General features: G+C 39.8%; 1 protein-coding gene across 2 annotated transcripts; it reads right to left on the bottom strand.

The window, feature by feature from the left end:
* Positions 1–129: 129 nt before the first annotated feature.
* mef2b (myocyte enhancer factor 2b) lies at positions 130–15,402 on the bottom strand. 2 transcript variants are annotated; one of them, XM_048252463.1, is made up of 9 exons: positions 15,329–15,402; positions 9,404–9,484; positions 8,811–9,014; positions 8,170–8,298; positions 7,660–7,849; positions 6,378–6,511; positions 5,775–5,871; positions 5,060–5,168; positions 130–1,781 (listed from the first exon to the last, which is right to left on the bottom strand). In XM_048252463.1, the coding sequence occupies exons 2-9, from the start codon at positions 9,455–9,457 to the stop codon at positions 1,478–1,480; spliced, it is 1,221 nt and encodes a 406-aa protein (XP_048108420.1). In that variant the 5' UTR covers positions 9,458–9,484; positions 15,329–15,402; the 3' UTR covers positions 130–1,477. The 2 variants fall into 2 exon arrangements, with proteins under 2 accessions (XP_048108420.1, XP_048108421.1); XM_048252464.1 differs by lacking the exon at positions 15,329–15,402 and having other exon boundaries at positions 9,404–9,919.
* Positions 15,403–17,119: the final 1,717 nt, after the last annotated feature.

Below are 17,119 nucleotides of genomic sequence, written 5' to 3'. Positions count from 1 at the left end.
CAGTACAATTGTAAACGGTACACATTTGTATTTGTATTGTCAGAAATTAAATCAATGTTGCAAGCCTACAATCAGATAAACAAAACAGATAATGACCCTGTGATAAACATATGTGTGAAAAACACATTCTTGTAAGAAAAAGGAACATTTTATTAGGGCAAAAGTGTCTGTTTGACATGGTAAAACTGTATTACAACGAATACACATAAATTCTTAAACACGTCCCGAGGCAATCCCATGTAATCAGAACCCCTGTTACTTCCCCTCACATGTTACATACATCGACTTATGGTGACCCCTAGCGGACAATACAGTGAATCAATCAATTCAAGATAAATTGGAGACTTTTCAGTTTCATTTTGCGTGAAACAGTCTTATTACATCCCCTCCATTCCGAACACGGAAAAGTAAATTATGGGTTGCAAACAGACCGGATGGATTACAATGTGAAAACAAGGAAGAACGTGTGAAAAAGGGAAAACATAACGATACGTCTCTGCACCATTTACTAGATGACCAGACTGAAAGCAAAACACTGCAGCCTAGGCTAAAACAAAACCTTAAAATCAAAACTTTAAAGTGCATGCAAGCATCATAGCAGGTTTCAAATAGGCATATGCTGTCCAAAATAGCTTGAAGGCGAGGAACTGTTCATCCCTACCGCTAGAGGGTGTTGTCCACCATCGACATGTTTGTCTAACATATATACATCTCTCCCTCCAGGTTACATTTCGCGCATTGATAACAACTTGCATCAGACACAAATTTAACACAAAACAAAAAGCTGTACTTATGCTTATATCCTAAAGACATACCTTTGGTCTTCCTTCAAATTCAGGAATTTGTATTTAATTATTTAGGCAAGAGTATAAAACATTTAGAAAAAGAAGACAAAATATACTATGCTCATTCTCGATTAAACCATTTCAGAATATGGAAAATCCCTGAGAAAGACACTGATATTCATTAAATTATTCTCTTTTTTTCACACAGAAATACATTTGTTGCCATTTCACCATCTGAGCACATTGTTTTGGAAGGCATTGTTGCACACCACTGATGGTCATTGAGAGCAAAATATATATTTAAACAAACAAACAAAAAAAAAAACAATTGTGAGACCTATACATGATACATATACCTTCATCTTTGCGCTCTGAGTTGTATTGGAAATATTGATCACTGTGTTTACTGCACACTGCTCACATGGGAACACTGTTATGGAGCTCTGTAGGTCCCTCTGTAGGTCCCTTCCTCAGTGGCATCAACCCCTCGCAGGGCTCATTACCCCGTATTCCACACAACACACCTTCGAAAAAAATACCACTGAAAAGCCCATGTCTGTCGTCAAGAGCTTGCAGAATAATTGCTGTGGTGTAAGCCTGCCCATACCACTACCAGCCCCATTAACCCAACCCACTGTGTAGACAGATATGTGTGGCTGCTGTGGGGAGGTAGCTGGGATACCTGCCCTCTGTTATCTCTGCCACCCACCATTGCTCTCTATCTGCCTCAGAGGAGGGTCCCCTTTCTCCTCTGATAGGCTCCTGGCCACGAGGTGTGGCGACGGGTAGGTGCTGCCATCCCTGCCCATGGCGGAGTGGCCCTCGTGGGGAGGGTGGCCGCTGATTGGTGAACAGGGCCCCATGTGGTGTGGCGTGGGTGTGGTCGGAGAGCTGATGTGCTCGGGGGAGGCGCGCTCCGACTTGATGCTGAGGTTGAGCGAGGAGGTCGAGGGAGACGGGGGTGTGGAGGTTTGGGAGTACCCTCCCACGGATATGCTGGAGTGGGCAAGAGTGCAGAGAGAGGGCATCAATTACCATCCTAAGCCATGGAGATGACAACTAAAGCATATAGTGTGTGAAAGGACAATTAAAATGAATTATTACAATTATGATAAGAATACATATAATTAAATCTACCATATTTAGCACTGAAATGACTTACTTAACTCATTAGAACAGTAATGTGGGTGGGTAACCCTTGCTAGTAGAAAACAGGGTAGTAAACTGGATCATGATGACAAGCAAAATATTTTTGGATTTGTTTTGCATAAAACAGTTTTGGTCTTTTCAATGTTAAGTGTCTAAGTAGGTTTGTATGATCCAAATCTAACGGTTAAACTACTAAAAAGAGTGTGTAGGAAGGCAAAGAAAATGGCACAAAACAAACTTCAGGTCCACTATCAAATTCATAAAGAGAGCTCCATATAACTATGAAATATGCAAAGCTAGCTAATATTTCTTCTCTAACATAATCAGTAGAAATAGGAATAATACTTGAGTGCTATTTTCAGTTGTCAAGAAATTAACAAATCCACCTTCACAATTAGCACCTGAACCTCTCTCAACTAATAAGGTCCTTTAAGATCATTTTTAAAGGGTAAAGAATGAACATATCTTCTCAATCACAAATAACTCATTTGAACCCATCTGAAACCACAGCTACAAAGATAGGATAAATCAACTTAATGTCTTTATGAATTTAGCTTGATGGACTACGAAAAAAAACCCACTACAAAATCTCTTCCACATGTTGCTTGAACACTCTGCCTACCAACCTTTTCAAATCTGTTTTTTCAAGATTCAAGATGTGCTTGAAATTGTAGATATATCATTGCAGTCTGACACATTTCCCATGTCTCTGAAAACAGCTGTCGTAAAAACCCCTACTCAAAACTTGGGTGTCAAAACTACAAGCCCATCTCCCATCTACCATTTATTTTATTCTATTTATTGCCATCTTTAATCAACTATCCGCCCTCTTAACAAAGAAACAGTTGGTTTGATTAATGTTGATTACAGTCAGCTTTCCATGCGTCAACCACAGCAGGTTTTAAAGGTTTTAAATGCCTCAATACAAATGCAGGCAAAACATAATAGTGTTATTCGTCCTTAGTGCAGCATTTGACACCTTTGAGTGTTGATTACAACATATTACTACATAGACTAGAACACTGGGTTGACAAGGAGGTTCTTTATTGCCAGTGGCAACTGTACCTCAACACCAATGTCTTCAACCTGTGGTGTCCCCCAGGAATCAATCTTGCGGCCACTATTATTCAACCTTTATTTGCTCCCGTTTGGACAAATCTATACCGTCCCCTTTAATCTCTTTGTCAATGCATTGACACAACTGGATTTTCTTCAGCGAAACAAGGAAAAAATGGAAGTAATAGTTGTATTTGGTAAGGAGGAAAGACTTACAGTTAAAGACACTCCAGTGGTCTATTGCACCCCTGAAACTTTCTCTCTGTTCTTCAGAAAGTACATACTCAGAGGATTTTCATGAAAATGCTATTTTGCTCATGATGTCTTGTAAAACATCTGACAAACATGTTAAAGGTGCAGTCAGAGATTTCACAGGAAGTTTTGTTTGTGCTTTTGTTTATGTTTAAATGTATTAGCAGACGCTTTTGTGCAAAAAAAAAACAACTTTATATTTTAACCAAGGACCAAATAAAACACGCCAGAGGTAGCTCACCCCTACCTTCAGTATTCCCAGAGAAATTCCATGCATGGTTTTGTTTTTGTTTTGGGGACAGGCTGCCCCACTCTGTTTGTTTCCAGTTTACGGAGCCTGGACTGCCTACAGAGACCGTTTTTTTATAGTGTACTCACAGAATGGCAGCTAGTGGTCGTGAGGAGATGATTGATGAATGTGACAAATTCTTTTGTAAAATCATTGACTTGCACCTTTAAAGGAATTATCCGGAGTAAAATGCACTTTAGATCAATTTACGGATGATTGGGATTACATACGTTGAGTTGACATCAGAATCATGTCATTCGGATGTGTTTTGAGAAAGTTTGATTTTCCTGTTTTTAGTCAAAACTCGTTAGCCTGGAAGTGACCAGGGCATGTCATTTCACCACTACAAAACGCTATTTTTATAACTCTTCTACAGTTCCAAACAACATTACACTTACGTGGTAGTGAGTAGAGGGTCCCTAAAGCCAAACCGAAGTATCCCGAGGTATTTATGTGGTCGGATAGAGAGTCCAGAATGAATTTCATCAAGCCAGTACGGACTTTCCCCTAAAGATGGCAGCTGCAGCAGCAACATTTCCAGAAAGGTACTGGCTTGATGAAATTCATTCTGGACTCTCTATCCCCACATAAAGACCTCGATATAGGCTAACGAAGTTTTGACTAAAAAACTGTAAAATATAAAACTTTTGTAGCAAAAATGACATGCCCGAATGACATGATTTTGATGTCAACTCAAACGATAAAATGAACTTTCCAAAACATCTGAATGACATTGATCTCAACTGCATTTTAATCATCCGATAAATTGATCTCAAGTGCATTTTACTCCGGATAATTCCTTTAACAAGGTTAAAAAAACGTGATTTGAATGTGCAAAATGTTGGTGTCTTAATCAGTTTGTTATCACCTCACAAACATTGCCAAACTAAAAGGTATTATGTCAAAGCATGATTTAAAAAATCTTATCTCCATGGGGTGATTACGGCAATGGGATTTTCACAGGCCTTCCTAAAAAGACCATCAAACAGCTTCAAATGACAGAAAATGCAGTAGCTGGAGCTCTTACAAACATGAAAAGAATGGACGATATACTCCAATAATTAAATCCCTGCACTGGCTTCCAGTAAATTACAGAACTGACTTTAAAGCATAGCTGCTTGTTTGTAAATCACTAAATAGTATGGGTCCAAACTACCTGTCATGTTTCAGCAATACACAATTTCCAGACCTCTCAGATCACAGGGGTAATATTTGTTGGTAAAATCTGCTGTCAGATCTAAACTGTTGCCTGTTTCAAATGTAGACTTATGACCAAACTGTTCAAATGCATTTACTTTTCATCAGATATGTTTTATGACTTTTAATTGTGTACTTTAAAACTATTCTTATTTGTCCTTTTATGGTTTTATTTACTATTATTAGCTATTCTTTGATTATGTTTATGTAAAGCACATTGAATTGCCTCAGTGTTTGAAATAAACTTGTCTTGCCTTGCCTTGCCTTGCCTATAATGTCTTAAAGAAAATAATTTAGGCCACAAGATATAGTCTGGAAGAGTCTGTCTTACCCTTGGCTAATATGAGGCAGGTGAGATTCGTGCTGTTGCATCTGCTGCCAGGGGCCCATGGATCCACGCTCTCTACTCGCAGAGTGAGGGAAACCTGGGCGCGTGTACTCTAGGACAGACAAAGACAGTCTTGTTTGACTTTATTTTACCCTTACACTAACATTTATTCAGTCATTCATGTTATTACCTTTAGCCATGTATGCATTTTTTTATCCAGAGTAAGTGACTTTATCACTAGTCACTACTATCAACATGCCAAAGGCCCTGCACCCGCAATGCCAACTAGTTTTGCCATTAGGGACAACATTAGTGTAAGGAAATTATTATTATCATTGTATAACCACACGCCTACACAGACAGGGTTCAGTTCCTGTGTGTGTCTGGGTGCACACTTAACTTGAACTTTCTGTTCTTAAATCTCAGCACAACAATTTCTGCTTACACAAATGGTTATACAATGATAATAATAATTTCCTTACAATTAGTCACTGGTATGTATTTAATACTGGGTTCTATTCATGGAATTATAAATAATATATTCTCAGAAACACTCAATAATGAATTATACATTCACAGGAATGGACAGTGTTGAGACATCAACACAAAATCAACCATCCAGAGAGCTACATAAGAAGAACAGGGACATTGAAGAATCTTCTCTAGCAGTGTTTTTGCGGGGTATGCAAGTGATGATGACTGGAGAGTAGAGGCTCACCAGGGGGTCCATATCCGGCCAGGCCATGACCAAGCAGCCCTGTCTTCCCCATGGACACCATGTGATTGCCAGGCTGCATGCTGTGATAGACCACTCTCTGGAGGGGTAAGAAGATCTGTGTATTACTTCATAACATCAACCCACCAGCAACAATGGACACCAGTAACTTCCAATGGCATGTTTGCAAAAGTATTAGTAGTATAATAGTATTTTCTACATCACTGGTTACAGTCATTTCAATGTAGTAACTTGATCATTAATGATGAACATTTTGTAAAGCACCTACACCTGATCACACAAGAGTTTCTGTATCAATGAAGAAAGTCCTCATGTGTGAGTAGAGGAAGTTTCTGATATAGCTTGTATTATAGGGATCGCCACTGTAGAGGCTCTGAGGTAGTTGCAGCAGTGGTGTGTGTGTATGTGTTTGCATGTTTGCGTGCATGTGTGAGAGAGTGAAGTGTGTGAATGGGATCATCAGCACGCTTCTAATTTGGTGTATTAGAAGCACTGGCTGTAGTGGTCGTCAAGACAATTATATCAACAGGCAGTGCTACTGCTGGTGGAGGAATCTAAAAACGCGGTTTTCTCTGCGTCTCTCACATTGGTCAGGTTGGAGCGCGCCCCAGGTGGGGCCTCCATGCGTCGACTGTCCCCGCCGAGGTTCAGCGGAGGCGACGACTTCATCTCCAGGGCCCTGCTCATGTTGCCATGGGAGAACATCGAGTAGCCAATGCCTTCAGAGAAGCACACATGGGAAGTGAAAAACAAGATGTGGCCGAAATTCTGTTTCACTCACTCCCTCATTCACTCGCTAGCTCTCTGCCATGTGCACTCTCGCTCATTTAAAAGAGAAGTGTTTTTTAACTGATCTGTTGAAGCAGTATCTGTTCACCACAGCTGGCTTTAGTGATGCCTCAGATAAGATTGATTCTTATTGCACTTTAATGTGTAGCATGTACAGTATAGGATGATTGTAGAGCTATTACAGGATACATTCAATATTATTATTTTTTTATCATTTAGCAGAAAATATAGATAGATATAGAAATCTAGAAATAGATTTTGAAAAAAACTACATTTCTAAATTTTTGTACTTTTGCTTTGTTTGTTTTGTCTAGACTGAAAGGCTTTTGTAACATGGATGTGCTGTATGCTTAAAACATTTTAAGCAGCAGTCTTGCCAGTGTAACCACACGATGCGCTAAATATGATTGCGCTGGGATTCCCATGTAAGACAACTTATAGCTGCGTGATGTGAAGTGTGAGGCGGACAAGTTGTCCAGCAGGTGTGATGTTCAGCGCAGAAACCACAAATCAGCCTTGGCTGGCTGTTTCACACCACCTAGCAGAGCTATGGAGGAGTGGCGGGGGGCCTGTTTCACACCCTGAGACTTCCTGTGAGCGAGCACCCAACTGAGCAGGCTCAAGCCATTGCATGCTGGCTTTCTATTAGTATAATTCAAAGAGTGCGGTGGTCAGTCGTTACATTTGTATGCTGTTTAGCTGTGTTGCACAAAGGCTGGTTTTATCTGTGGCTAACAGTAAGCTCAGTAGCAGACTCTTAATGTGGGGGCTAGGATTTTTTTTATGTTTGCAACGTAATGTAATTACGTTAAGTGAATACATTACGTAAAGTGCAATGTAGTATGCAGTTCAAACATGTCATTGTTCTTTCAGATCTACAAATAAAGTATACAAGCAGGTAGAAAATGATTGTTTCTACAATCTTCCAAGGACTTCACAAGCATGGTGGAGCAGTCAATCAATGACAATCGATTGACCGTTAGGAGTCTGTGTCACTTTGGATAAAGCCATCTGCTTAATATCAGTCAACTTTATGGGTATGGGTCCTTGAAAAGAGAGGATCCGGATGGCCTCTCACCTGAGTGTGGTGTGATGAAACCCGGATGGGTTGCCGGACCAGCAGGACTGGTGGTGCCAGATCTGTGGCCGAGAGGCTTAAAGGCCGGGGCCCGGTGCGGTCCTAAGCCTGAGTTGGAGACGTTGGGGTACCCATTCTCACAGCCGGAGTTCATCAGTGCCTGGGCCTCGGCTGGGAGGAGGGAGGGGGCCTGTGCAGGCACAAAGACTGGTCAAAAAAGCCACTGAAGCATGTTAAGAAGAAACAAAAATTGGTACAGGTTTAAACAGCAAATTCATTAGGCACCAGACAATACAAAAAACTGTGACAATAAAACACAACATCTGATAAAATAGTTGACAACCATATAACTACATTCTACATATCTACATTCAGAGACTCAAATATCAGCATTTCCATATCAATTTCATCTTTGTTCTCATTTCAACGGTATTGTTCTGTTTGGGCATGAAACCCATGACCCTTGCTGTTGCCCCGACTGTGCTCTATGCGTCTTTAAGTGGCACTCACGTAAAAGCGCTGGCGTGCCACTGAGAGGTCCATACCCTCGCTGAGCTGGTACTTCTCCCCTCCCATCTGCATGCTGTCCTCGTTGTCCACCTCGGCTCCGTCCAGTCCTAGGCCTTTCCTGCGCAGCGTCTGCAGCAGCATAGAGACATAATTCAAAATATTCTCCACTAAATCCATATTCATGTGGAATAGCATTTGACATATGCAGAGTTCAGAGGAAAATGCATAGCGCCTAAAAAGAGTCCTATTATTAGGATGCATTCAGTAGTCAAAGTAATAAGCACTTTATGACAGTCAGAGTCAGACTGAGCCTCCCACCGGGACAGAGTTGTCTGCTGTCCTTGGTTATCAGACAGATTAGACTGTATCTATCTTATGCATAGAACCACACACTCCACATACTCCTACAGACAGAGCCCAGAACATTGACATGTCTGTTTGACAAGAGACCTTGACAAGCCACAAACAAAATGCAAATAGCAAACATACTGTATGTCACAGGTGGTCCCACTGACTGTGTAATAGTCAGTACATATTTAGTAGTACATATGCAATGGAGAGGTTAAGAGCATTTTAATAATTGTGTGCATTTACAAAAAAAAAAGGCACACAATGAAAAGGAACTGTCTGTGGCATTGTACCTCCAAGATGTCTGTGTTGGTCCTGCTCTCATGAGGCTCACTGTACTCAGTGTATTTGAGAAGGACCTTGTCCATGTCCGTGCTGGCGTACTGGAACAGGCGATTCGTGCTATTGAAGATGATGAGGGCGATCTCGCAGTCGCACAGCACGCTCAGCTCATACGCCTTTTTCATCAAACCAAACTTGCGTTTGGTGAACGTGACCTAAGAAACCACATCAATTCGCACTTAGAACACTGAGGCAGAGCTGAGACAGCGTTGAGATGGGCTGATAAGCATACTGTCTATGCGCGGCTTTACTGACAAAGGAGGAACAATGAATTAAGAGTTTGTTTGAACAATTTATTTCAGTTTGTCTTTGGGTGTTATGCACTTCATAATTCCCCAAAAAAGAAACAATTAAATAAATGGCAGTTTGATTCTTGTACATGTCCATGTTGTTATGATTAATAATAGGAAAAATGTTTACTCACTTAAGGGATACATTCTTTTAAACTTGCTAGTGAACTTGCTTATATAAATTCAATTGTACTTGAAAGGCAGAAAAATGTGGTGTGACAAAAAAAATGACACATGTTAAATATGTAAATTACCTGCCGGTTTCGTTGATCCATAATACGTGAGATCTGTATTTTCTTTCTCCCCATTGCTTTGTTTTTCTGAATATATGCTACCTGTGTAAATACAGTAACTTAAATGTATTTCTTCATCAAATTAGACATGGCTGGCATTGATAAATGTTCTGCTTAAAACATATGACAATAGAATTGCATGAATTAATGCATTTCATCTTTTTTTTCAACTGTGGATCCATTTACTGTGTATTTTTTTTATGTTGTCTTTGGATCCCTGATCACCCCACTCCCCAGGCCTATAATAGAGGGGTATGTATTTTTAACCTGAAGAGGCTGTTGAGTTCTTTTGTTAGTCCTTGCTCCGGCTAACACCCACTCAGTCTCCACTATCCCAGGCCTAATTTTCTTTTCCCGGAAGTTATAGTTAAAAATATGCCATCTCCATTTAAAGGTAGAATACTGTAAGCAATGTTGTGACAACCGTGCACAAAAAAAAGAAAAGAACATAACATGTTCCAATACACCCCCTTTTCTCTCATGAGCTGAATGTACACAAACAATTGGGCAGAAGGGGCAATCCCCCCCCCCACACACACACTGTGCAGACAACCTATATATAATCTATAACTACATCTATATGATTTATAACTGAGCTATAAATTAAAGCATCCTGTCTGAATATTGCAATTCTGTCAATATCACCTATGTAGGCAAAAGTGTTATTTTAATGTATTGGTACAGTTAATATAATTTCATTAGGACTAGATATTTTAGTGAATATTTGAGTCAATCTTTTCCATCAAACAAAAATTACTCCAGTATAAGGTGCCTAAAGAGAAGTAGAATTAGTGTCTTAGGTATTATGACGTTTTAATAGAATAACACACTGTTAACACCACAAGCAAACTCTGTGTCCTGGGTGACTGCTCTGCTGATGTGAGACCCAAGAGGATTGTTTCACCACTACTATTTCTCTTATACTGGACATGTATGACCTCTGCTATAAATAGGATCAAACCCGCATGGCGAGCGGATATGGTGCCTGTGTTCCCACGACCCCGAAAGTGCCCGCCACAGCCAAGGCCGTCTTGGCACACAGAGTCAGGAGACTGCGAGGAATCCACCTCTTTTGACTAGTATTGCCTTATAAAGTATATTCTGATCTGGGCTTTGGTTGCGTCACTGTTCAGGTGATGGTATCAGTGTGGGACAGTTGCTGACAAGCCAAATAATGTGCAAATTAACTCTGGTGGACACAAGGTTTACCTGCAGGACAGACGAATGACCAGTCTGACCACCCCAAACCCCAACACACTCACACGCACACGCACACACGCACGCACGCACACACACACAGGTTTTTTGCTCACTTCAACTTTTTGACTACACAAAAAAGTCCATTTCAAAGTTATTTGCATGTAGAGCAACAGCATTCAGGCTTCTGATGACCTAATAGTTTCAGGTCAAATGTAGCGGAGGCATTTAACAGGCTACATGGTACGTAGGGAACAATTGAGGAAATGGTGGAACTTCTTAAAAGCAGATGCAGCATTTGCCATCTTTCAAAGATAAATGAATGATTGAATGTGCTAGACCAGCACTTCATGCTGCCCACTATATCCTACAGTAGGATATTTAAGGAACTGAAGATAGCTAGTACACGTCTGCATCACACAATACTGTCAGCACTGCATGTCTCCCTTTTGACTCGGCATGTGCCACAGGTCTTGTTCCTTAGAGAGACAGTGACTTCCTCTGATGCCCTCCCAGAGGCCGGGCCGGTGGAAAAGAGTACACAAACAGAGCGGGCCAGCCACCCCAAGCCCACTCTCCCTAGCGCACAGGCAAGCACTCTCCTGGGAGTGGAGGAGTCTTAATTGCCCAGGGCCTGGCAGGGACAACTCTGACAACAAACAGTTTCATCATACAGTCTAAGGTGTTACCATAAACTGAAGGAAAGTATACAATACAACTGAAGAAAAATGTTTCCATGTAATATTAGGATTGCATCTTGTAGTATGTAGTAGGTGTATGTGTACCTGCTCTTGACTTTGACTCTGTACTGTTAAACTATTACACCAATATGCCTATGTCACAAAGAAACATTTTGATTGATATAATAGTAGATTTGAGTCTTGGTGTGTAAACCTTGCTGTCATTAACACCACATCACCAAAAAGTTTAGAAACATATTTCTTTGCTCGCATAACATCAACACAGATTATTTAACTGCCTCGAGGTCAAAATTTCAACAACTCACTGGATAAATCAGCCTTTGATTGCACTATTTAAGATCTGTGTCATATACAGTAGGCTATATTTTTCATCGTAAAATATTACCCAATCATCAAGGATATGGAAATGTTTTCTAATTAATTACTGAGGCATTCTCACGGAAGATACTTTGTAATGCTGCATCGACATGGGAAACCAGGTTTCAGAAGATTGACTAAAATAGAAAGCAGGGTGTTGTTATTTGCATACTAATGTCCACAACCTCAAAACTGAGTCAAACTTGCCAAAGATCTCACAGAATGACTTGTATTTCTCTAAACACTTTACAAAAAAGGTTAATGTGCACATAGACCTGCCTAAGAGTTGTCATGAGATGATTACATATTAGAATTTCAGAGATAAAATATACCAACTTGAGCTGGATGTTTTGACAACTGCCTACTAACAGGTAATACTTATAGTTAAAATATGCCATCTCCATTTAAAGGTAGAATACTGTAAACAATGTTGTGACAACCGTTACATTAAAAAAAAAGAAAAAAGAACATAACATGTTCCAATACACCCCCTTTTCTCTCATGAGCTGAATGTACACAAACAATTGGGCAGAAGGGGCAATCCCCCCCCCCCACACACACTGTGCAGACAACCTATATATAATCTATAACTACATCTAAATGATTTATAACTGAGCTATAAATTAAAGCATCCTGTCTGAATATTGCAATTCTGTCAATATCACCTATGTAGGCAAAAGTGTTATTTTAATGTATTGGTACAGTTAATATAATTTCATTAGGTCTAGATATTTTAGTGAATATTTGAGTCAATCTTTTCCATCAAACAAAAATTACTCCAGTATAAGGTGCCTAAAGAGAAGTAAAATTAGTGTCTTAGGTATTATGACGTTTTAATAGAATAACACACTGTTAACACCACAAGCAAACTCTGTGTCCTGGGTGACTGCTCTGCTGATGTGAGACCCAAGAGGATTGTTTCACCACTACTATTTCTCTTATACTGGACATGTATGACCTCTGCTATAAATAGGATCAAACCCGCATGGCGAACGGATATGGTGCCTGTGTTCCCACGACCCCGAAAGTGCCCGCCACAGCCAAGGCCGTCTTGGCACACAGAGTCAGGAGACTGCGAGGAATCCACCTCTTTTGACTAGTATTGCCTTATAAAGTATATTCTGATCTGGGCTTTGGTTGCGTCACTGTTCAGGTGATGGTATCAGTGTGGGACAGTTGCTGACAAGCCAAATAATGTGCAAATTAACTCTGGTGGACACAAGGTTTACCTGCAGGACAGACGAATGACCAGTCTGACCACCCCAAACCCCAACACACTCACACGCACACGCACACACGCACGCACGCACACACAGGTTTTTTGCTCACTTCAACTTTTTGACTACACAAAAAAGTCCATTTCAAAGTTATTTGCATGTAGAGCAACAGCATTCAGGCTTCTGATGACCCTAATAGTTTCAGGTCAAATGTAGCGGGAGGCATTTAACAGGCTACATGGTGCGTGAGGGAACAATTGAGGAAATGGTGGAACTTCTTAAAGCAGATGCAGCATTTGCCATCTTTCAAAGATAAATGAATGATTGAATGTGCTAGACCAGCACTTCATGCTGCCCACTATATCCTACAGTAGGATATTTAAGGAACTGAAGATAGCTAGTACACGTCTGCATCACGCAATACTGTCAGCACTGCATGTCTCCCTTTTTTCGGCATGTGCCACAGGTCTTGTTCCTTAGAGACAGTGACTTCCTCTGATGCCCTCCCAGAGGCGGGCCGGTGGAAAAAGAGTACACAAACAGAGCCCGGGCCAGCCACCCCAAGCCCACTCTCCCTAGCACAGGCAAGCACTCTCCTGGGAGTGGAGGAGTCTTAATTGCCCAGGGCCTGGCAGGGACAACTCTGACAACAAACAGTTTCATCATACAGTCTAAGGTGTTACCATAAACTGAAGGAAAGTATACAATACAACTGAAGAAAAATGTTTCCATGTAATATTAGGATTGCATCTTGTAGTATGTAGTAGGTGTATGTGTACCTGCTCTTGACTTTGACTCTGTACTGTTAAACTATTACACCAATATGCCTATGTCACAAAGAAACATTTTGATTGATATAATAGTAGATTTGAGTCTTGGTGTGTAAACCTTGCTGTCATTAACACCACATCACCAAAAAGTTTAGAAACATATTTCTTTGCTCGCATAACATCAACACAGATTATTTAACTGCCTCGAGGTCAAAATTTCAACAACTCACTGGATAAATCAGCCTTTGATTGCACTATTTAAGATCTGTGTCATATACAGTAGGCTATATTTTTCATCGTAAAATATTACCCAATCATCAAGGATATGGAAATGTTTTCTAATTAATTACTGAGGCATTCTCACGGAAGATACTTTGTAATGCTGCATCGACATGGGAAACCAGGTTTCAGAAGATTGACTAAAATAGAAAGCAGGGTGTTGTTATTTGCATACTAATGTCCACAACCTCAAAACTGAGTCAAACTTGCCAAAGATCTCACAGAATGACTTGTATTTCTCTAAACACTTTACAAAAAAGGTTAATGTGCACATAGACCTGCCTAAGAGTTGTCATGAGATGATTACATATTAGAATTTCAGAGATAAAATATACCAACTTGAGCTGGATGTTTTGACAACTGCCTACTAACAGGTAATAACAGAAATAATCTACTATGGAAAAAATCATGTTCACTTGTTCTAAAAAAACCTGAAAGAGATTGATATAATAAGTGTGAACTGTATAGTTAAAAGCATATTTTGTCTGGCAAAATCATATTGTTCTGGTTAAGTTTACTTTATTATTATTATTATTATTATTATTATTATTATTATTATTAATAATACTATTATTATTGCTATTATTATTATTATTATTATTAGTGGGCTTAATCAAGCACACAGCATGGCGAAGCCAACATATTTCTTTGCTCGCATAACATAAACAGATTATTTCACTGCCTTGAGGACAACATTTCAACAACTCATTGGATATATCAGTCTTTGAATGCACTATTTAAGATACGCTGTGGCATATACAGCTGGCTGTATTCAATAATAGCAATAATAGTGATATAACTGGGTTGAGGAAATGCTTTTGAGTGCATCTAATGTTATAGCCAAGAATTCTCTACAACACATAACTCAGAGATGAGGTATTTTTTCATGGTCTTATGCTAAGTCCTAATAGGCTGTATAAAACATACTAACAAAGACCTTCTTATTGAGAACTGTCACCCCCAGGTAAATATTCTAATTACACATAGCCTACATATCTACTTAATGCCATGCCGTGTTAAATTACTAATGTTGCTGTAATATTGATAGCCTTACTTGTTTATGACAATACTGTTCCCACATAACAGCAACTACGTGACCAACTTGACAAGATTCTGGTAGCTGGGGGAAACTGTCCAGAATTGACACCATACATTATATTATTTATACAGTTCTCCATGCGTCTCCATGTTCCACCACTTCTGACTACTGCATTTTGCTAGCTCACCTGTCACTGGTTGCCTATCTCCAACCAGCTGTAGTCTAAAAATAGCCCACATCCATCGCTTTGACTCGTAAAGCTACTCCGTCAAAACCGCCCAATGAACCAAGCTTTTACCTTTACATGAAGAATTTGAAGGTGTTACCTGGAGGTTTGTTCAGAGTGAGCTGGTTTGGAGTTGTCTCTTCGATCTGATACTGAAGCTCGACTTTGTGTTCATTCTCCAGATGCGCATACTGTACCATCAGTCTATTTGTAAATGAAAAAGAAACGCCCACACTGCTGTGCCATTGGTTTAGCGCTCTATACGGGTCTGTTTCGTTATGGCCATTGGTTTCACGCTACCACGGGAAGCTGCTCTCTTTGGTGACACTGGGTTTGCGCTCATACTACAGGAGGCCGCTTTCTGCCTATTTTGAACAAGCGTCTCATAAACGTGTTTGCCAGTGAATGAAGGCTGTCTAGAACTTTAAATAGCTTTTCGTCAGGAGTCAGTGACTAGGCCTATGTGACATGCATATCTTTGACGCTATTGTTAGATTTGGTATTTTTGTCAGTTTTGTCGTTGCCATCTTCAAACGAACGTGAACAATTGCGCCCTGATAAAATCTGTATAAAAATATGAGATGAACCCTCAAATATATTGGTTTGACATTAGGCGTTTTTGAATATAGGTTTTTAAAGACATGTTTATCGAATCCTGAAAGATGTTTTGATGAAATTATGAGGTGCGAACCTATAATAGCCTACAAGAGCAAATATTTGCTGTCAGGAAGGGTAATGGTCCTTTTATAGGCTAATTTCATGACACGTTAACATCTCACTTGTCACCAAAATATTTCTTCTTAAGATATTTTCTCTCTCACGTGAATTTACTTTGCAACCACATTTTAGAGTGCGAGCTGGCAGAAGTCGCTTTATTTAGTTTGTGGCAAAATTTCTAAGAGTCTGTTATGATGCCCCATTTGATGGTGAAAGAGTTCAATGTTTCACTCACTAAATGATAAGCGACACTCTAAGATACTGAAGAATGGGCAATTTACTCGGCAATAGGCTACATGAACGTGTAGCGTGCCACTGTCTTCATGAGTTGTTTGTGATTAATTTATTTTTAGGGGAGCTATATCCATCAACTCGCTCTTAGTTTAGCATTCAGTTTCTATGAGAACTGAGGTCACTCCGTCATTGAAAATAAACTGTGTGTTCAAATTTGTTTTACGAGATTAAACTGTAAAATCTGTGCTGCATCTCAGAACACCTGCAGATTTGACCGATGTGAGGTAAAATTGGGTGAATGTGGGTGGTAAAAAGGGAACATTGGCAAAATTAGATATTCACAACTGCACCATACTGCTGTCTCAATAAATATTAAGTCCATAACAAAATAGTAGCCTATATGATATGTCCATTTCTTTCATGTTTGAACATTCTATTCTATTACATTCTGTGCATTAGTGAACGATTCTAAAGATGCACATTTTATTGCTGCTTTAGACCTTTCTGATAGCAAGCACTATACTGCACAAATAAAGCTGTGGCATATCTGTCTCTGTTGGTCTGTTACACATGTCTTGACCTTTAATTGTTGACCTTTACATGTTTCAGCTATAAATACAATGGTCAGAATATAGATATAATTGTTTTAAAAACATGAAAGTTAACAGGATATTTTGGATGCAATCAGATAATCCTTCAATAAATGATGCATGTTCTGATCGCTGGCCACAGTAATAACAACAATAGAGTTAGCACCACTATTTGTGAACCATTTGTGAAAGTGTGCAAAGGACAGATAAAACATTGGTAAATTTGTGCCATTGTTGGGACCTTTCATGAGGCGACACCATTGCATCTTTAAAAACTGGGATTTCAATCTAGAGCATGGTCAGCATTTTCAGGCCATGTCATCTAAGAGAGGTCAGAGCCGTGCATACAT

The sequence above is a fragment of the Alosa alosa genome, chromosome 9 (genome assembly GCF_017589495.1).
Source record: "Alosa alosa isolate M-15738 ecotype Scorff River chromosome 9, AALO_Geno_1.1, whole genome shotgun sequence".
NCBI classification, from domain to species: Eukaryota; Metazoa; Chordata; class Actinopteri; order Clupeiformes; family Clupeidae; genus Alosa; species Alosa alosa.
Note: the sequence above shows the minus strand (reverse complement) of the source record. Positions and strands in the feature narration are given on the sequence as shown.

Excerpts from the sequence above, each read along its gene's own strand:
- mef2b (XM_048252463.1), bottom strand. The coding sequence starts at position 9,457 with ATGGGGAGAAAGAAAATACAGATCTCACGTATTATGGATCAACGAAAC. Across the intron at positions 5,872-6,377 it reads CGCGCTCCAACCTGACCAAT|AGAGTGGTCTATCACAGCAT; the intron begins GTGAGAGACGCA and ends TTACCCCTCCAG. Across the intron at positions 5,169-5,774 it reads GGCCGGATATGGACCCCCTG|AGTACACGCGCCCAGGTTTC; the intron begins GTGAGCCTCTAC and ends TGTCTGTCCTAG.